This window comes from Pistacia vera, unplaced genomic scaffold, assembly GCF_008641045.1.
Source record: "Pistacia vera cultivar Batoury unplaced genomic scaffold, PisVer_v2 Contig356, whole genome shotgun sequence".
Lineage (NCBI taxonomy): Eukaryota > Viridiplantae > Streptophyta > Magnoliopsida > Sapindales > Anacardiaceae > Pistacia > Pistacia vera.
The window spans coordinates 138168-160046 of record NW_022196175.1 but is presented as its reverse complement, the minus strand read 5'-3'; the positions used below and the strand labels follow the sequence as shown (position 1 = coordinate 160046).

The 21879-nt window shown below is 37.3% G+C and overlaps 1 protein-coding gene across 1 annotated transcript; it reads right to left on the bottom strand.

Annotated features, from left to right (window-relative positions):
- Window positions 1–5030: 5030 nt before the first annotated feature.
- Window positions 5031–10921, bottom strand: LOC116139636 (ribulose-phosphate 3-epimerase, chloroplastic). The gene is made up of 10 exons (XM_031425314.1): window positions 10532–10921; window positions 8548–8662; window positions 8084–8224; window positions 7876–7989; window positions 7298–7376; window positions 6518–6627; window positions 6336–6392; window positions 5766–5835; window positions 5571–5681; window positions 5031–5271 (listed from the first exon to the last, which is right to left on the bottom strand). The coding sequence occupies exons 1-9, from the start codon at window positions 10639–10641 to the stop codon at window positions 5632–5634; spliced, it is 846 nt and encodes a 281-aa protein (XP_031281174.1). The 5' UTR covers window positions 10642–10921; the 3' UTR covers window positions 5031–5271; window positions 5571–5631.
- Between the last annotated feature and the right edge of the window lie 10958 nt (window positions 10922–21879).

The window sequence follows — 21879 nt, the reverse complement described above, 5'->3', positions numbered from 1 at the left end:
CTGATAAGATGGGGCCGTGACATTCGAGAGAGAGAGATTGTACACTCACATGGCCAAAGGTTCCGAATCCTCATGACTAAATCCGATCGGTAGCGAAATGAATGGAAGTCACGTAGAGTGGTAGCGCCCAGCCGTGCCTCCGGTCAATGAGTCGTGACATTCCAATGAGTAAGAATGAGAAAGAACAGAAATAGAAAGAACAGGATGAGAAAAGCTAAGAGTTAAGCTATATTATGAGTACTAGCTTGAGAAAGAGATGAGCAAACATGAGAAGAATAGAGAGAGACAAGAGCATAGGTAGGTTATGCGATGGGGAACCCGTGATTATGGGTACAGTATTCCCAATGTACGCCCATTGAGAGAGCCATGAGTAGGAGATAGAGAATTGGTGTAGCCGTGAGAGAGTGCATGCGATGAGGCTATACCCGAGTACCCGAGAGATAGATTATACACTCACATGGCCAAAGGTTCCGAATCCATGCATACCAAGTCTGATCGGCTAGAATAAAAGTCAGTAAGCGGGAGCGAGTCCTGGCCGTGCCTCCGTAAGATGAGGCCGTGACTACTAAAGAGAGAGTTAACAGAAAAGAGTTATGAGAAAAGAAACAGAAATAGAATGAGATAATAGAAAGAATTAAAGAATGAGAAAGCTTGAGAAAGAATGAGATAGAAGAGAGAGAGATTATGAGAAAGAATGCGAAAGTTAACTAATAAGAATAGAGGTAGAAGAAAGAAACATGATTTCATGTAGAGCTTGTACCGGCGAGAACCATGATTTTCCTTCATGGTGAGTATGATGAGATAAGAGAGAACCATGATTGTCCTTCATGGTGTGTAAAATAAGAGAAAAGAACAGAGAGAAAGAAAGAGTAAAGAGCAAAACAGAGTTAAAGGAGGATAACAGTATTAGAAAAGAGAAAACGTGAGAAATGAAAATAGAAGAACAGTAGAGTAAGGAGAGAACCAAAGAGTGATTTCGGACAGTGTAGTAGGATTTACTTACTGAGCATTGTTGTGCTCACCCGTTGTTCTTCTCTGTTTTGCAGAAATAGGAGCAGCGGTCGATGGACGTCGAGGAGCGAAGAGTATTGGCACCACTGTCCACCAGCTAGATATTTTGTATTAATTAGAAAGTTTTTAATACATAGTTTTTTTGTATTTGTAAAGAAGTATATTTTAATGAGTAAAAAAAATTTGAGCCACTATCTTTCATATTTATACATACTATATTTACATAGTACGTATTATAAGAATAGTACTAAAGGGAGTTGTTATTTTATCTAGCCTGATGGTACTCACCATGCTCCCCATTACTGTAGCCCCTGGTCTTGGGTTCGGTGGTGGGGGGAGGCGAAAGAATCCCTTAAGGGGGGGAGATAGTCCTAGTGAGTGAGGCCGCCGGCAAGATTGGGAAGCCCATAGGGAAAGAGCCACGATTGGGATAGCCCATGAGCCGAATCCGGGTCCTTACAATAAAAAGGCGCCTTTTTATGTAACAAACCGCCGTGCTGGCCTGATGGTACTCATTTGGCTTCCTTGTCTATAGCCCCTTGGGCATGAGTTCGAGCCATGGGGAGGCGAAGAAATCCCTTAAGGGGGACAATACTGCCATGCTGTGTGATCATGGCCGGGCCAGTCAGGGTGTCAGAGCCAGGCGGTCTGTTACAAAAATTTTAAGTGTGGTATTATTCTAAATAAAACAAGGTTCTGAGTTGTGTCCTGGTGTAGCTTAATATTATAATCAGAGTCTCTCTTCTTTGTTGTTTTTTTACAGGGGGATGTGTTTGATAACTAACGGTTTCAAATATTCAGGGACCCTCATCATAAATTGTCATTTTAAAATTGTCATTTTAACACTATGTTTGGGTAATCCTTGTTGGGAGGGCTTTCTTTTTTTTTTTTTCTGCTGCAGGGTGCATGTCCCATGGCTATATAGTAGCTTGGTTTGGCCTGTTTCCCTTCACTTTTCGTGAGCTACTGCTGAAGTTTTTAGTGGCTGGATTGGGTTTTTGCTTGTTGCAACTGATCGGAGGAGAGTACTGATTGATCAAAACACCTCTCATCACTTTATTTTCTTACTGTTTAATGTATGTTGTTGTACACGTTTTTATATATAGTTGTAATGTATGGAGTGTACAGTTTTTATAATGCAACATTGAGGTTCTTTCATTATTGGATGGATTTTTCTCTGGATGTACTTTTTATTTTAAGTTTCATGACAAAAAAATCTAGCAAGTAATTGAAGTCTTTTAGGGTGGAAATAGAGATTATGAATGCATCGTTTAAAGTTTGTAACACTTGTTTTAAATCATCTCTAACTCTCCTATGAATGACACTTACTATCTTGAGTTAAAAATCTGCATAAATTTATGACAAGTTACTAAGCTTTTGTTTATTGCAAATCAAACCACAAAACATAATATAGTACAATCAATAAAGATACATTTTTAATTCTCTGCTTAATAAAAGAAACAAAAGGAAGTTTTTTACAATTTCTCAACCATCTTCCTATACTCTGCGCACGACCCTAAACAGCCAAGGGCACCGCCTAACAAGAAAGCAAAGGAGCCAGAATGTACACCTTTTACACACCCCTTAAACAGCAAAAGAAACCATCTAGGGATGGAAAACCAAAAAATCTTTACACAGCCAGAGAACAGCGTAGCCACAACACAAGACCCCAAAAACACTGGACAGAGCATAAACTGCCCATAAAACAGCACAAAAAATCAATTGAGAAGTGAATCAGCCATAGCCCCACACTACAAACCACAGCAACTCCAAGTAACAACATAACAGCAAGAATGGACAGCCAAGCAAAAAAGCATGTAGAATAGCCCCCTACTGTTAAAATAAACTGCAGCAGAGGGGAGAAAATGAGTCTATAGCAACGCACAAAGACCCCAGCGCTAGCTGCCTCAATGTGCCCCTCACCTCCTCCCACAAGCCAACTTCCAAGCCAACCACACACAACCCCGAGATGGTCCGCAGCAACCACAACAGGACCCCAACCAAAAAGTCACCCCACGCACCAGGAGAGAAAAGAACTGAAACAATATCCCTTCCTCCAAACATCTATCCAAATGCACCACGCAACAAACCAGAAACAAGCCCTACACCCTCCCATTGCCCACCCACCACCGCACCAATGGGGGAGCAACTTAAATTTTAATTAGTTATTTGTCTTAGTGAAAACGTAACTTTCCATTTCTGGGTTCTTAATTTTCTCTTCATCCAAACAGAAAATTAGAAGTTAATAAGAAAAAGAAATTATATATCAGTGTTCTTACCATTAAGGTCATCAGTTCAGACTGCAATCTATTCATTCAAACTATAAAAATAAACATTAGAAAATCCCAAAAATCCTAAAGGAACTTATAGAAATAGCAATAAAATCAACTTAAAAACCCATAAAAGAACTCAAAGATTCACCTTTGAAAAGGATAGGCTGGTGTGGTGGAAGATGATAGATAGTGTACTGAGATAAGATTTATAAAATAGTTCTTGTTTTAGGCTGTTATCTATTTCCATTAGCCAATTAGAGCTCTCAAAACCAAAAACCAACACACAACAACAACAATGGCCTCAGCATCGGCTTCTCTTCTCAAGTCATCTCCTTTTCTTGACAAGTCTAAGTGGGTTAAGGGCGAGACCATCATCCGTCAGCTCTCTATCTCTATTGTTAGATGCCACCCCAACGCCCCTTCTGCTCTTACCATTCGTGCTGGTTCCTATGTTGATGAGCTCGTCAAAACTGCGGCGCTGAGTTCAAGTTCCATTCTAGGGTTTCAATTGGATTTTGGGAGAGAAATTTTTTTTAGGAGAGGAGTTGCGCATGACGGTGGTGGAAGATTGATGGTAGGGCAACTTTGAGAGAGATTTCTAATTTAGGGGAAGAAGAAGTTTGACGTTTTGATTTTGTTTTGGGAGGAATTAGATTTAGGGGAACTGAAATTTTGAGTTTTTTTTTTTATAATTTGAGAGAAATTGCGGTCATTTTGTTGTGTTTGAGAGTGATGTAGATGGCGGTGTAAACCTAGTATTACTGTCTCTCATATTTTCTTTGTCATTTAGTTGGATTACTTAAGAAATGAACTCATTTGGAGGTTACAAGGTAAGATGATGCTCATTTTTTTCTTAAAATATTTTCTTTTATTTTTTCTTATTGATGAAAAATATGAGTTATGAGTTTTTGTTGAGTTTAATAAATGAGTTTGGAATTGAAATATTAAATTCCTAAATTTTGATGTGAGTTTTGATTTAATTTGTTTATGTTGAAGTATGGTTAATTAGTTGTGTTTTAAGTTGAGTTTAATAATTTTAATTAGTTATTGAGTTAATTTTGAATGAGTTTAAATAGTTGATAAACCCTAATTGTAAAGATTTAAAGATATATTAATTTTGATATATTGTTAATTGCTTGATAGTTGGAGTTAGATTTGACAAATTCTCGTGGTTTATAAGTTGATTTATAAAGTTAGTAGAAATTGTTTAAAAAGTTTAAATTAAAGATTTGACTTTGTTTGTAGCTATTTTTGACCCTTACTACAAATTCTGACTATGTCCCTATCTTGCCACGATTAAAAATTAGATAATTGATGTTAAAGTCATAAAAGAAATAATTTAAGTGTTTTGTCTCTGTCTTATCTCGATTAAAGACATTAGATACTTGATTCTCAAATCGAAAAGAAAATTGAAGGATTTGTTTTAATTAAAAAAAAAAAAAAAAAAATAGCCACAACACAAGCCCCTTCAAACATTAATTTACTCTCCAAGGTCACTTCAATTTATATAGTATTGATTTATATTTCTTCCATCTTTGCTAGCTTCACCACTGATAAGAGGGGCTCCGGATATAATGGGCTTAAAACTCCATGTTCACTGCCTCGAGCAAAATGGTAGTGAATTTGCAACTAAACAACACAAGGTAAGATTTTGACAATTCAAGAACAAACCAAAACTGTTGGTGTAGTTTAGTTCCTTAAATCTATTAATTTGCTTCTCCAACATAAAGGGTTTGAAGAACTATGGAAAACTGAATGAAGTAAAAAATCAATTGGGCAATCAGTTTGTTACAAAAGTGCTTCAAGCAAACATAAATTATTCAATCCCTATAGGCGATATGTTACAAAGTATGCCTCACAGCGGGCGCTCTTACCGCAGGCTTCATTTCTTATTAATTTATCCGGATACTGGATACACTGACCAGGTGACCACAGATCTGACAACAACATGAACCTAGCAACACGCTGCTTATCTAATCGTGCATATCTGCAAAAATTAAGAATGCTTATGAGAAAACGAAGACAACGTCCCAACTAATATTTGACAATGATGAGCATCACACATTCAGAACAGAAATTCAACATGGCCAACGGTGAGAAGGACCTTGATGAAAAGATTGATCACTATTTCTTGTTCAAATGAATTTATAGACATCCTTTCTCATAATCTTTTCTGATGAATACTATTATGGGTGATCTGGCCTCAAGGCTAGAACACCCATCACTTTATGAATCATATTGTAACATGCAGTAGAGAAACTCTGAAGAAGTGAGAAGGTAACATACATGGGAATCAAAGAAACAGATATCACAACTGAATCAAATCAAATCTTTTGACGGTCATAAATCACACTGCAACCGCTTCTGGCCTTTTGCTGGTCTTGATTCCCCTTATGGCTGTCAAAATTAATTTTAAGTTACAAAAAGTTGCTATGTATATGAGTATCATGAAAAATTTAAGAAGGTTATGTGCATAAATACCTTCAGCATAATCTTTAGCTCCAAAAACAGCTGAACCAGCAACCAAAGCATTTGCTCCAGCCTCAATAACCTGCCCGTACAGAGATTCCCATATGGATTTAGTTAAATCACATCAAACTGGATCTTGCAAATTGTGTTATATAAATATAGCAGAGGTATAAAATGAGTTTTTTGTTTAACAAAATGATAATAGCATTCCTGAAGTGATAGCTGCAAACTTTAGATTTTATCTCCAAACCCCCAGTTTGGTTGTTTTCAATGTAACTTAAAATGTGTACCGATCTTAAATGCTGAAGATGGTGGTGTCTATAAGAAACTTTCAATTACCAACTCGGAAATCTTACTTAAAAAATGGTGCTTTATGAAACATTAGTCGACAGAAAACATTCAATATGTTTAAGGTTTGTAATTAAAATTCAATAAGGTTTTTGAAGAACCATTTGAATAACAATCATATTTCAACAGCAAAAGAAACCATGGGCTTCAAAAGTATAGGAACACTGAATGACAAATTATCATAAATACATAGATATGTTCAACACTAAACGAGGATGGAAAGAACTTATATACCTTGTATGCATTTTTTGGACCTACTCCACCATCTACTTCAATCCATGGGTTTACTCCCTGCGTTAAAGAAAGCAAGATCACTGGCTCTTCAGTACAATGAGAAAAAGATATATAAACATGTAACTGGAAGTATCAATGGAAAACAAAAACACGCAGACTCACAACAAGAGCAGAGATTATACCTTCTCTACACACATTCTTCTCAAGTCTGAGATTTTCTTTACTTGGCTCTCAATAAAGCTTTGCCCACCAAAGCCCGGGTTTACGGACATAATCAATACGAGATCAATCACTGTCAACATGGTAGGCATACCAAATTGTCAAATAAAACCAAAACATGTGGTATTGAATCAATTTCTAGAGGAAACGTAAAACCAATCTCATCCTTTCAGCTTGCACTCTCTTCTTTCTGTTAATAAATCCTTTTTGGAAAAGTCTTGAAATCAAAAGAAAAGGTTGAACTTGGTCAATGTTATATTATCGTTTTTAAAACCTCACTTAATTAAGTAGCCAACATAACCCTGTTGCACTAAATAACTGCTATGTAGAATACTGGCTGTCAATCTAAAGGAACAGACACACAGGAGAGAAACACAGAGAGAGTTAAAGTCCAATTTAACATGCTCTAATTATGCTATGCTTTCTGTTTTACCAAAAGGAAACATCGGTTCAAGCCCCTTGTTCAACCCATATAAAAACTTCCATGTGACAAGATTATAACTGTTATTGCAAGGTATCTATGAAGATTTATTTATTTATTATTAATTGCAATTCAGATCCTGCCAACAGATTGGTTCAATATGCATCTACACCTGATATCTGAGGGCAATATACTGTCTATGAAAATAAGCATTGACAAACGACCCTCCCCAACAATCATCTCTAGAAGAATCAGAAACAGTATCAACCAAAAAGAACAGGAATACAAAAGTTTTTTCTTGGAAGGGAACAGAATAACTCACCATCAAGGACATATTCAATTGCACTCAGTGGGGTAGCAGGGTTTAGCACAACTCCAGCTTTAGCTCCCAAACTCTTTATCTGAATCATAAGAAAGCAACAGAGTACTCAATGAATGAACACTAGTAGCTCAGGGGAAAAGAATCTCCAAATAAGTCATACGGATGAATGTCACTGAAAGTAGAAACAGACAGCTGAACAAGCAAGTCACCAAGGTCTTTGTTTGAGCCAATAAATAAGCACCAAAGACCAGACCAAAAAAAAAAAAAAAATTCTGTTTGGGTCAGGTATTGAGTATGAGTTATGTGGCCAATTTATATGGTTCAGATCAAACATTCTCAAATTATTTAATTATTTATACAAGTGCATCCCGTCAGGAATAATGAGTTAAGTTCCAAAAGTTGAATGAACACTGACATATTGTATGTATGCCACCAAAATGGAGATTTATCTCATTACTTATATGTTTTAATTTATCAGGTAGTTTTCATACAGCAAGCACACTTTCCAAGAATATACCAGAAAATAAACCCATAGTCCAGAGTGGAAAAAGAAGGTAAGAATTCTATGGTAACCTTACTTGGTTAACTGTACGATGCAAATGAATGGTGGAAGATTGCTCACAGTGGACACTGACGATGTCAGCTCCAGCCTTGATAAAATCAGGAACTCGTTGATCAGGTTCAACAATCATCTGCAATACTTCAACTTCTTATTAGAAGGAATATTTTTCTTTCTATTACTATTATTTCAATACGATCTAGCCAGTTGAAAGGAAAATAAATTACCAAATGCACATCCAAAGGAAGATCTGTGACAGGGCGCAGGGCATCAACCACTAGAGGTCCAATTGTAATGTTAGGAACAAACTGACCATCCATCACATCAACATGAATCCAATCACAACCTGCCACCTCCACTGCTTTAACCTATAATAAAATTAAAGTCAAATTCTGACACCAATGAAAGTTCAGTATAATATGGCAAGGAGATCATGTAAAAACTACCAAGAGTAGCAAACTCAACCTTGACTACCTTGCTAAAAAAGTTGATAGAAAAGTGAATTGAAAATACTAGGATGCAACAAACTTGGGCAATACTAAGGTTCACAGTCCATATTGGATGTTCAAACAGATATAATACCTATTTTGCTGTAAGGCATGATGGAATCTAACCCATTTGCCTCTATAGCATAATCACTGTAAATTTTGAAATAGCAATATGGTAGCAGAGATCAAAAGCAAAACTCAACCTGTTCACCCAACTTTGAAAAATTAGCAGAGAGAATTGATGGAGAAACAATAATGTCACTTTTTGAGAACTTATCAACCCGAGATGATGCCTTCACTACAGTTTGAATTTTTCTCCTGTGTTCATATAACAAAATGTGACATAAGCATATTAGAAATTTAGATATGAAATCTAGAACAGATCAACACAAATATGTCAGAGTTAAAGAAGAAATCTCTGCCATATGGCAAGTATAATAGTGATTAATGCAATAGGATTTGTATTCATGGGAAGAGAGAGGCATAGGTCACTGCCTAGAGGTCACATGGTTTGCGAGCATCAGATGTCAATCTTTAACTCTAAAAAGAAAGAAGCTTAGAAACATTTCTTCTTTTATCATTAAAAAAAAAAAGACACATAATTACAAGACAATAATTCTCTCAGAGCATTGTGTCTTAGCCAAAGCTCAATGACTAAAGAACACAATCAAGGTTGCCATGGTTCTAGGCCTGTTCTCATAAGGAATTGAGCCAATAAACAGATATAAGAAGACTGAAGGTGCAAGATAAATAGGAAGCCAAAATTAGCTTAAATTATTGAGGATCAAACATCTGCGGACAGCAACTTTCATACTTTGTGAATATAAAGTTCCAATGCTTCTTGGGTTTTGGCACGGTTTCTTGTATCGCAGAAACTTAATTTCTCAAAGAATGACATCCTTAAGGACAAAATAATCTGAATATCTTCATGATTACTCAGCCTTACACAGTTGGTAAACTTTCTAGCGCCCCCCTCCCCCCGCCCAAAAAAAAAAAAGAATTAGGAGGCATATTCCAGTGGCAGAATGAACAAGGATAACATTGAAGAAAAGAAATCTTAGAACAGGCATTAACACCAAAATATCATTTAATACATCAAAGGCGTTCCTGTTCATGTTGAAAAGAGGATTGATTTCAGAGGATATCATAAATAAATTAAAACTTAAAAGTATCTCAGTGAAATGGCAAAAAGATAGTGTGGGGCATGCACGAAGACATATACTTTATGGAATATATTGGCTCTCTTGCAAGTTAAATGCTTCATCACTATGCTACACAGGGAACAGGAACAAGTACTCTAGAACAGGAACAAGTACTCTACAGGGGGAAAAAGTTCTCAAAAGGATAAACTACTTATAGTGATTTGCCTTCAGCAATAACAATAGGAATCATTCCTCTAACATCTATAGATATTGCCTTTAGTTTTCCCTAATTAGGATTAATCTGAACAATTTTGCGCCTTTGGAAATTCTTGCACAAGTAGTTATATAATGGGTGCAGGAATGCTTCCACCCTTATGGACTGGTTTTACAAGGAGGCTAGTACAAGCATGAATATTTTGCTTTTCAACAAATTTTATGAAAATAAATATATAAATATAATGTAAATGAGCAGGATAAAGAGATTCAGATGCCACTCTACTCAATAAAAGTTCATCCATATCTTCATTAAGATTCATAGTTACAATATCATTGGTTTAGAGTTCATGAAAGCATAACCACAAACATACAAACACATAATGGATAATAATGAATTAAACCAAGGCTAGAAAACTTCACGAAATAAAATTTTGCATCTTGGGCACATATCAATTAAAGCAACTCATCCTTATCAGTTTCTTATATCCGCAGAGGTAAAAGAAAATGTAAATAAAAAAAAAAAAAAAAATTCAAGCACGACTCCTAGGACTACTTTATTTACAAACACTGATTCAATTCCTTGATCACACTAAAACGATAACCTACCCCAATTACAACTAAGCCTCATGTCGATCCACAATAATAACATATGGATTCAAAATGTTTCAAATATACCACAAACAAATCAAAGCGAAAACGGGTAAAAGTTAATGAAAGGATATCACATCTTTCCTGAACTGGGTTTCATCCCAAGCACATAATTCTCCATTCTAACATAAAAAATGGCAAGAAAAAACAAACTCAGTAAAATTCAACCAAAAAACTAAACCTTGTAAAAGTGAATGAGGCAGGTTGATAAAGATTGGTCTTTTGGAGCTTGAGGCCTCCTCCAAAGCCATTGATCTGAGTAGTGGATGAACAGAGTGAAGCTGTAGACATCTTCGTTCAAACTCCGTCTATGCGATTGTGACAATTGGTTCTGATAACGGTTGGTCAGTAATAAAAATGTGTACTCTAACAAAAATTTCAGCGGCAAGTCTAAGGTAAGACCAGGAAATGTTTTCGGAGATAATGATAAAGATTTAGGTGGATGGCACGTGTGTGATGGGATTTGAAGATAGTTTGCTTATCTGCAATGGTTGGCGCTCTTTGTTTGCTGACTTGTGAATGACACAAACACACTCAGAAAAAGACTGCTTGGCCTTTGTCTGCGTGTGAATTTACTCGCTCTGCTCTTTTTGAGACCATAATTCTGTTATAAACCAGCCAAACTGGTAGCAGTGATGGCTACGATTTGTGGGTTTTTTTTTTTTTTTTTAAATGCATTTTTCTGTCAGAAATTCGAATACTTGTTTGTTTTTAAATGCATTTTTCTGTCAGAAATTCGAATACTTGTTTGTGTGAATGAAAATTTAGTGGGCTAGAAGATTGAGGCCCGAGTAAAAGCCCATTTTAGTAGATCCTTAGGTTCGACTGGTACGGTTTAAAATCGAGTAGAGTTTATAAAAAGAATAGCTTATTGGGATAGAATCATAGAACCTATGAAAATCTTAGGTTCATTATTAATTTCCCCATTCTGAACCGGATTATTAGAATACCGTTTAGTTCATTTTTTACAAAACTCTATCCCCAAAACACAATTTTGAATTCTTCACTGCGAAAAGTGCATCTTCACAGCTTTCTCAGCTCTTTCTCAGTCTCCATCTTTTACCGTTACAATTTTTTATTTTTCTTCACTTTTCGTGTCACCGCTTCACCATTTTTTGCAATTTTCGTTCACTGCATTCTTCACCATTTTTCTTCACTTTTCATCACTGATTCATCATTTTCTGCACTGCATTTGACTGAGGCATGAACCATTTTCTTCACTGCATTCTTCACCATTTTTCTTCACTTTTCGTCACTGCTTCACCATTTTCTGCATTGCATCTGACTGAGGCGTGAACCATTTTTGCACTGCATTCTTTACCATTTTTCTTCACTTCTCATCACTGCTTCACCTCCACCGTTGAGGCCTTGTAATTCAAATACAATGTCTGATATTATTACAGGGAAATACTATTTGGTTGATGCGGGTTATCCAAATAGAGATTGGTTCCTCGCCCCTCATAGGCGAGTGGCTTACCATATTTCTGATCACCACCGTAACCGAAGGGGGCCACAAGAGTTGTTTAACTACAGACATGCTTCACTCCGCAATGTTATCGAGAGAACCTTTAGTGTTTTGAAAAGACGGTTCCATATTCTAAATTGAATGAACAATTACCCGTTTGACAAACAAGGAAAGATTGTTATGGCATGTTGTGTACTTCATAATTTTATAAGAATGTACAATATGGACGACCGTATCTTCGAACAAACCAATAATAGTACGAGTAATGAGCAAGTATATGGTGATCGCGGGACAGAATATGGGCGAAATGGAGAATGACCGAGTCAACCGCAACAAGGTATTGTAGACAACATGACAACTGTACGTGATAACATAACGAATATACTGTGGGGAGCACAATGGATCATATCGTAGTTGTTAATGAAGTATACGTGTAATAATGATTGTAAGGGTTGATAGTTAGTACTTTTGTGATATATGTATTAATGTGATGTTTTTAAACAGTTGGATTAGTACTTGAAATTAATATGGGTTTTTGTTTTTTAATATCTACGGGTGACAAAATTACCAATAAAATATTTAGTATTATTAAAATGTAACTTGATAAGTTATATATATAATAATACATTATTTTAACAAAATTCAACAAAATATTATATTAATCAAATATTCAACACAATATCAAGGTCAAAATACTCAATCAAACACTATTCTGCAATCCTATTCTCGTAATCATAACCTTATCCAACTATCCAATCCTATCCCCAAAATCGAGTCAGTTTATAAAAGAATAGCTTATTGGGATAGAACCTAAAAAGTTGTTAAAAGTATGTAAAAGTTTTTTTTTTTTTTAATATTAATTTACCAATAATGGTTTTAATATACATGAATAATCAAGTCAAATTTATGCAATAAAATAGGGATAATTTTGAAATTTCAACACTTTTAAATAAGCTCAAAAAGAGCTTATGGATTTTGAGCTTTTTCCATAAGCCATAAAATACCTTATTTTAAATCATATAAGTGCTTTTGATATACAATCAAACAACTAAAAAAAATATTCAAAAGTACTTATAGTTTATAAGTTCTTTTGGCTAGTAGATCAGTTTAATCAAACAAGTTCTTAAGTTTCTCCAATAAGCAGTAAAATAACTTATTTTAAATCATATAAATACTTTTAAAATGCAACTAAAAAAATTTCAAAAGTACTTATAGTTTTAAATATTCTTTTAGCCTGTAAATAGACCCAACCAAACAGGTTAGTGAAGTTATTTCAAATGACATATTATTTAAATCCTGAGGTTTGGTTAAAACTAGGAAAACCCCCTTCTATCTGCTTAAAGGTGATAAGACAAAAAAACCAAAAATAAATTAAAAATATAAGGGTGTGTTTGGTTTATAAAATATAGTATTACTGGGAATGTTATATTGATGTAAATATAGATTACCTTAAAAATTAATAGAATGTTTTGGGAAATATGTTTGATTGGTTGGAATAAATTGGTGGGTATGTTATATTAATATGTTTGGTTGGAAGGAAAAAATCGATGGGTATGTTACGTAATTTATTAAATTGCCCTCCTTTTTTAATTTAATATAATATTATTTTTTGAATAATTCTTTTAACCCCCTACGTTTGAGATATTGCTAAAATACCCTAGCAACCAAAAAACTAAAAAAGTTTAAAACTTAACAAGAACATCCCCACCCACCCCAAGCCATTGTCGTTGCCTGCCACCACCGCCGACGGTGGCGGTAATGGCTGTAACTGCACACGATTGGCCGAAGCTTGCTGGCCGTGTGCCGATATGTCCATTTTTGGCCATATCCATGATAAATCTGGTCGGAAATGGCTAGATTTACGGCCAGAAATGGTATCATTAACGGCCAATGTTCTGGCCGTTGTTAAAGGTTAGAGTTCTGGCCGTTGACGGCCAGGTTTATCTAGCCGTTTGGCCGTCGTTAACGGCAAGAAGCCATAGATTTGGTCTTTTCCAGCCAGATCGGTTCCACGGCCAACCAGATCCGGCTGTTCATGCCCCATTTCGACATCGACAGAAGGCCACCGGTGGCTTGTGGTGGTGGTAAGATCCGGACACCACCCTTGGGTAATTTTTTGAAAGTGTAGGGGTATTTATGTCCTAAAAATTTTGTATACAAGGATAAAATAGTCCTTGAATAATTTTTTTTCAAAACAAAGTTATTATTGTAAAAACTTTTAATAGTTAAGGGTAAAATTATAATAAAAATAAGATTACCAAGTAATTTTAAAATACCTACGAAAATGGAGGTAATCAGATTATCTCCTATATTATCAACAGTAATTATTATTAGTTTTGGAAAATTACTGAAATCTTATATTACTTTACAACTAAATGTGATAATTGAATAATATAAGATGACATTATCTTAATATTGAGAGATTAGTCCCAAGTTATGGTGGTCACCAATTTCTCATCATTCTCTCCATTATCATCTTCAGCAACTTGTTCATCCATCTCTGGCCCTTTGCAATTTTATTTGGTTTGCTTGAGCAATCATCCCTAAAAAAAATAATGTAGTACGCCTTCGGTTCTTGTGTAGTATTATGCTTTCTGGTTTCTATAAATGTAGCCATATTCTCTTGTTTTCTTTGGCTCTCTCCCATAAAAAAACGACCCTCTTTCTCACAGTTAGTTTCTTGAGAACTCCAAATATTCTTAACATTATCATTTGTATCCAATAAACTAGTTATATACAGGAAACGCTTCAGCTTATGTTTCCTTAAATGAAACAAATTGCTTAGCATTGTACCACATTTAAGTTGGGTTCTTTAACAACAAAACCCAATTCATCATTGCTTCTAGTTTTCGTAAATTCACCACGATTCTTTGGTGCTCTCTTGGATAACAAACTCTTCACCATTTTTAGAAACAGAATCTCCAAAACAGTCACTTGTGTTCAATACATATAGAGCTCGCAAACCAACTTCCAATTTCAGGTGGCTCTAACAAATGACAATTACAAACCAAAAGAAATTAACAGCAGATTTTATATTGTATATTAAAGGTCAAGGGTAAAAACAGTATTTAAATTCTACAGCTGTGTCAGTTATCAATTTTAATTATTAACGTGTTATTGATTGGTATCTGACAGGTTTTCTTAGTTGTGACTAAACATTGGCGTTTAAATAGGAGGTTTTGCGTTAAAAACTTGTTTTTTTAGATTTAGTAAAAGAGGATGAGTAATTATTATATCAGAATAAGTCTTCAAGGATATATTGGACTCCATTCATCTTCCTAAAAGGACACCCGTGTAGCATGTTATATTTGCCACCACGAGAAGAAGGGTAAAACTTGACCGGCCGGCTTGGGCAATTGTATGCATCATTGTTGTCGATCATATTCGTGAAAATTGAAATTCATGAAAACCAAACTGTATATTTCAAAAGGAAAGAGTTCATACTTGACAAGGCATTTGGTATTTGAAGCTTAGTCCAATTCCTTCAATCCTATTAACTTGCTGTGCCATGCCTTTCTTCTCTTCCTTACTCCTACAAGCCCTAAGAAAAAACGAGTGAAGGTTTGCATTGTGTTTGTGAAATTTGATGGTGAGGGAGGTGGTTTTTATTAGCTAACAACTTCAGTAGTAGCTCACTAACATAAGGTTGAAAAAATGTGGGAGTTGAGAAACGGGTTTGTAATGATTTTATTATCAAACTTGAATAAAGGAGGGTAGTAACTGACAACGTGAAAAAGTGGCTCACCAACATATGAAATAAAAAAACAATGAGAAAGTTGAGAAACAAGCTTGCACTGATCTAACTTAAAAACGAGCAACATTAATATTGAAAATATAATAATAACAGAAGAGAAAACGCCACCAACCACATTGAAGGAAGAACAGATATTCCCGCAACCACTATGAAAAATTTTCTTCCACCCATATGCAGGCCTCTTAATTGTAAGTTCACATTTGGAAACAGTTTGCTCAAATTGTTCCCCTCTAATATTAAAAGGGCTGTTGGGACTATAAACAATTAAGCATATGACAATTCTCCCTTTATTACCGAATGCACGGGAACCAATATCCGAAAAATTCTTCGATGCCTCGTGCATTTGATAATAAAGGGAGAAGAGAATAGTCGTATCCTTGTTCATACACGTTGAATAGTATTGATGTGTGATTTTGACACCAACGACCCGCACGTGTAAAGTGTTAAACTATTCTTAGAAATTACACATGAATGATTGTGAGAGCTAATCAATATAACTGAATGCACAGATTGGATAATAAAAAAGAAATGATTTTTAAAATGGTTTGAATGCTTAAAGCGATTCCTACGTCCACTGTTCATTTTCTATATAAGAGTTTACAAGAGGTCACGTATAGAGAACAACGAGCAGAGATACAATAACTGAATATTCAGAGAGAATATCAAGTCAGTCTCTTTCTCGTAGGTTATCTTTGCTCTGAAAATAAATATTACAATCAGAATCAGAATCCTGAAAATAAGAGGGGGAGTCCTCTATTTATAGTAGCTAAATTCCAGGTAATGATTGCAAATCTGCAAGTGGGTAGGTGTCATGCAAGTCATTCCTTGCCTCCCATTGGCTGATAACTTAGGAAATATCCTCAAATTATCTGGGGCTTGGACATGTGTGCAATCCTCAATCACTTATAGACAAAATCTGAATCTGCTGAGTTGGTGACAGCTGTATTCTTTCTGTCTTAGGGGGACATGACAGCTCTCGGACGACACAAAGCCTTCCTAAATTCTAATTGGTGCTTGTTGATGTAAGCTTAGTCAACCCCAATTTTTTAGGCATAACAGAAGCTCCCTAGTTCTTAAGGTTCTAGAATTGAATCTTGAGAACTTTATGATTATGTCGCGATTTGATTTGTCTTTAAGAATGCATGCTCGCGCTAACAGCTGAGAACATCCACATTGTTACAAACGACATGAGGCTGATGGCTTGATCTGAACAACGAACTAAGTGTAGAACGTGACATGGATTTCAAGAATTTCACAAGTGACCTGACATGATCGTTCACAAAGGTCTATCGACCTAAGCCAGATCCTGTTCAGTGCTGTGAAAATGTGTTTCAAACTTTATCTGTCATTCACGACCTGAAAACACTTAGAACCTTTTGCTATCGAAAACTGAGAATCATCTCGTTCAGTGTTCGAGTTTGACACACGGAAAAAATGTCTTATTCGAATGACTTCTTCAAATGTTATTTGTTACACTTGACAACAATCTTGATCAATAAAATAACCTTTATTTGACAGACGTGTCTTTGAGCAATAAGTGTTAGCCATGACCATTAAATGCAAGCCATGCTGAAACGACATGCCCTTTTTAAACATTAAATGCGGATGAGGGCGCATTTAATGTGGAGGAGATAATCACACCGGCGCTTGGCAATTTTGATAAAGAGAAGCACCGGTTGATCTTCACGAAGCGTGAAGGTCATTCTTCACGCATATTGGTGACATGTGGTCACAATCAACGGTTGGAAGCGTGTTCCTGTCTAAACGTCGCTTATAAAAGAAACCAAACGTCGTCTTCCACCTTATAAAACCCAAAGCCCATTCTAAGTTTTTCACATAACTCAAATTTTTAGAGAGAAAACAACATTTTTGCACTAAAAAAATTAGTTCATCCTCTTTTCGGTTAATGCACACTCAACGCTATGACATAGCATATGTCCCCAGCAATCAAGAGGTAAAGAAATTTCTTCCCTTGTTCTCTTTTTCATTTATGTCAAAAAGCTTAGTTTTTACAGTAATGGCGGGTATGGACATTTGATAGGCTTAGATGATGAACATTCTTGGGTAGTGTTTAAAAGAAACACTTTTAAGAGTTGAAACTTAGGGCTTAAATCTTTAAAAAATTATTCTTAAGAATTTTTAGGGTTTTGGCGGCTGTAGAAGAGAAACCAGGGTTCTTTTACTCTTTTGAGTCGTCGTACGAGATAGATAATGCAGAGTTTGAGTCACGTCTACATGTCGCACCTTTATAGACTCTAAGGGCAATAGACACCTTTGAGGCGAGAACAGCTGAAGAGGGAAGCTTGCAACCATCGAGCACCTCGACAGGTCTTGGAAGCTCGCAACCACCGGGCACCTTGGCAGGTCTCAGAAGCTCGCAACCACCAGGCAAATTGACGGGTCCCAAAAAGGTGATACGATCAACCGTTGTGAAGGAAGAAATTCAGAAAGCAATAGACTAGTACACGATCAACGTAGACGTGTATGGGTACAAGTCACACACTGCTCAGGATCCTCTCGAGGGAATAGCCACGATCTCGGAAGCGATCTTCAAATGTGGAGTGAGGATACCACTTTACCTATACATCAGGTCGATTCTCGACCACTTCCAGGTTGCGTCATTCCAATTGACGCCAATGCATATATGATAACGGTCGCTATGTATATTGCATTTGACGAACACAACCTCGGCGAGCCAATAGCAAAGGAGCTCGGTTGCACCTATTACTTAAAGAAGAGTAAAGATAAGGATTCGTACTACCTCTCCAAACAATCCATAATCAAAGAAGGGATATTTGGTTACCCCAGCAATATGGGGGCTTATGAAACCAAGTATTTTTTCTTCGAGTACGATGGAGTCTGAAATTTAAGGAACCGAGTAGGCTTTTCTTTTAATTTCCAGATCGTTCGTTTTTTAACTTTAACTTTTTCTTAACATATTAGGCTAACGAACCTTTTGCTTTCTTGCAGGAAACAAAATGACCAGATTGTTGGTGCTAGCTGATCGCAGCCACATTGAAGCGTTTGGTCGACTGCCCAACTAGAGTCGCGACGCAAAACTGCTCGTGACTACTGCCAACCTTCAGAAATACGGGTTTTTTAGTCCTGACACATATTTGGACGGTTCAGCTCATAAGTATTTCTTACATAGAAAAACTTAAGTCTTTTTAACAAAAGAATACCCTATTTGCTGACGTGTCCATTATGCCATGCAGTAACCATGCCTCAAAAGGTTGCAAAAACGACGAAGAAGTCTCGGGGGTTTGCATTCCCAAAAATCAACCCAACTAGAATAGCTAAAGCGACCTCCAGTGATATACCTGTAACGAGGATACAGATCAGTGCCAAAAGGCAATCACCTGCTGGGCAATGTGGAGAAGCTCCCTAGTCTGCCGCTGCTCGTCCATTAAGGAAGAAAACCACAACCTTGAAGATGAAGAAGAGAAAGACAATACCCAACGAAGAAGAAACTGAGTCTGAATCAAAAGGCTTTGGGATATTTCCAGATAGGCAAAAGCCTTATCAACCCTTCTCTGCGAGGCCGATCTCAAAGAATGCTCCTAGGACCTCGATTGCCCTTGGGAGTGCGCAAGGGAAAGAGGGAGTGACCACGGCTGCTTAGGGAAAGCATGTGAAGAACATGTCAAAGAGGTCTCTACCGCAACGAGGCTTGACCTGTCCGTGATGGATCTTTTAGGGCAACTACCAGACCATTTGCGGCCGGTGGTTTACACCCTTTTAGCATGCCAATTTGCCATAACGTTTGATAGATACGTGGCCTCTCGACCTACCAACTCGGTGGCCATTGCACTTCAGATGCAAAGTTAGGTAAGATGACTTGTTCTCTTTGAGAACTCTTTCATATAAGTCGATCCTTTAGATTTGAAGAAAAAACTAACTCTTTGTTCCTTTCTTTGTAGTCTTTGCTCACTTTGAATGTCGCCCACAACAAGATGAAGATCAATTCTTCCAACAAGCTCCACGAGAAGATTGAGGAGATTGTCAAGCTGAAGCAAGATCTTATGACTTCAGACGAAGAGGCAAAGGCTGCCCACATTCAGGTGAATGTGTATCTGACAGAAAGGAACTCTGCTCTACGAGCAACAGATTTCCATAAGACTAAGCTCCAAAAGAAGGATAACGACAATAAAAGGGCTCCAACTAACAATAGCGAGGCTCACTAAGGAGTTGGGCCAAAGAGAAAAGGAGTTGCAAGAGAGCTTAGAGCGTGAAAAGGCAGCAGAAAAGAATCGAGCTGAGTTATAGGAAAACTCAGAAAAAGAGAAAAGGGCGAGACAGACAGATCTCGAACTGGTTCACGGGCGAATCATTTCGCTGACCGAGCAGATGAAGTAGCGAAACCTCGAATTAGAGAGAAAGGTTGCCCATTGGGCACTGCAAGCTATTTATAGCTTACGATCGAACAATCCTAACATGGATATCTCCGACCTCCCTGAAGAGTATCAAGTTGCTCTTGCTTCTATGATTTCTGTCGAAGAGTAAGAACAATAAGAGCCAACCCTAGAAGATGATCAACAAGAAGCAAGGTTCTTTTACTCTTTTGAGTCGTTGTACGAGGTAGATTATGCAAAGTTTGAGTCACGTTTACATGTCGCACCTTTACAGATTCTAAGGGCAATGGACATCCCTGAGGCGAGAACGGCTGGAGAGGGAAGTTTGCAACCATCGAGCACCTCGGCGGGTCCTGAAAGCTCGCAACCACCAGGCACATTGGCAGGTCTCAGAAGCTTGCAACCACCAGTCAAATCGGCGGGTCCCAAAAAGGTGATACAATCAACCGTCATGAAGGAATAAATTCAGAAAGCAGTAGACCAATATGCGATCAACGCAGACATGTATGGGTACATGTTGCACACTGCTCAGGATCCTCTTGAGGAAATAGTCGCGATCTTCAAATGTGGAGTGAGGATACCCCTTTACCTCTACATCAGGTCGAGTCTCGACCACTTCCAGGTTGTGTCATTCAAATTGATGCCAAATGCATATGTGATAACGGTTGCTATGTATATTGCATTTGACGAACACAACCTTAGCGAGCCAATAGCAGAGGAGCTCGGTTGCACCTATTACTTAAAGAAGAGTAAAGACAAGGATTCGTACTACCTTTCCAAATGATCAACGATCGAAGAAGAGATATTTGGTTACCCCAGCAATGTGGGGGCTTATGAAACCAAGTATTTTTTCTTCGAGTACGATGGAGTCTGAAATTTAAGGAACCGGGTAGGCTTTTCTTTTAATTTCCAGATCGTTCATCTTTTAACTTTAACTTTTCCTTAACATATTGGGCTAACGAACATTTTTCTTTCTTGCAGGAAACAAAATGACCAGATTGTTGGTGCTAGCTGATCGCAGCCACATCGAAGCGTTTGGTCAACTGCCCGACTAGAGTTGCGACGCAAAACTGCTCGTGACTACTACCAACCTTCAGAAATACGGGTTTTTTAGTCCAGACACATATTTGGACGGTTCAACTCGTAAGTATTTCTTACATAGAAAAACTTAAGTCTTTTTAACAAAAAAGACCTTTTTTTCTAACATGTCCATTATGCCATGCAATAACCATGCATCAAAAGGTTGTAAAAATGATGAAGAAGTCTGGGGGGTTTGTATTGCCAAGAATCAACCCAACTAGACCAGCTGGAGCGACCACCAGTGATATCCTTGTAACGAGGATACAAATTAGTGCCAAAAGGCAATCACCCGCTGAGCAATGTGGAGAAGCTCCCTAGTCTGTCGCTGCTCGTCCACTAAGGAAGAAAACCACGACCTTGAAGATGAAGAAGAGAAAGACAATACCCACCGAAGAAGAAACTGAGTCTGAATCAGAAGGCTTCGGGATATTGCTAGATAGGCAAAAGCCCTATCAACTCTTCTCTGCGAGGCTGACCTCAAAGGACGCTCCTAGGACCTCGATTGCCCTTGGGAGTGTGCAAGGGAAAGAGGGAGCGACCACGGCCGCTTATGGGAAGCAAGCGAAGAACATGTCAAAGAGGTCTCTACCGCAACGAGGCTTGATATGTCCGTGATGGATCTTTTAGGGCAACTACCAAGCCATTTGCAGCCGGTGGTTTACACCCTTTTAGCATGCCAATTTGGCACAACGTTTGACAGATACGTGGCCTCTCGACCTACCAACTCGGTGGCCATTGCACTTCAAATGCAAAGTTAGGTAAGATGACTTGTTCTCTTCGAGAACTCTTTCATATAAGTTGATCCTTTAGCTTTTGAAGAAAAAACTAACTCTTTGTTCCTTTCTTTGTAGTCTTTGCTCGCTTTGAATGTCGCCCAC

What these genes read in the sequence shown, in the direction of transcription:
- LOC116139636 (XM_031425314.1), bottom strand. Translation starts at nt 10,641, where the DNA reads ATGTCTACAGCTTCACTCTGTTCATCCACTACTCAGATCAATGGCTTT. An exon ending in GCCTCATTCACTTTTACAAG is followed by an intron (nt 8,663 to 10,531) that starts GTTTAGTTTTTT and finishes ATATGAACACAG; the next exon opens with GAGAAAAATTCAAACTGTAG. An exon ending in GAAGAATGTGTGTAGAGAAG is followed by an intron (nt 6,393 to 6,517) that starts GTATAATCTCTG and finishes TCTTTAACGCAG; the next exon opens with GGAGTAAACCCATGGATTGA.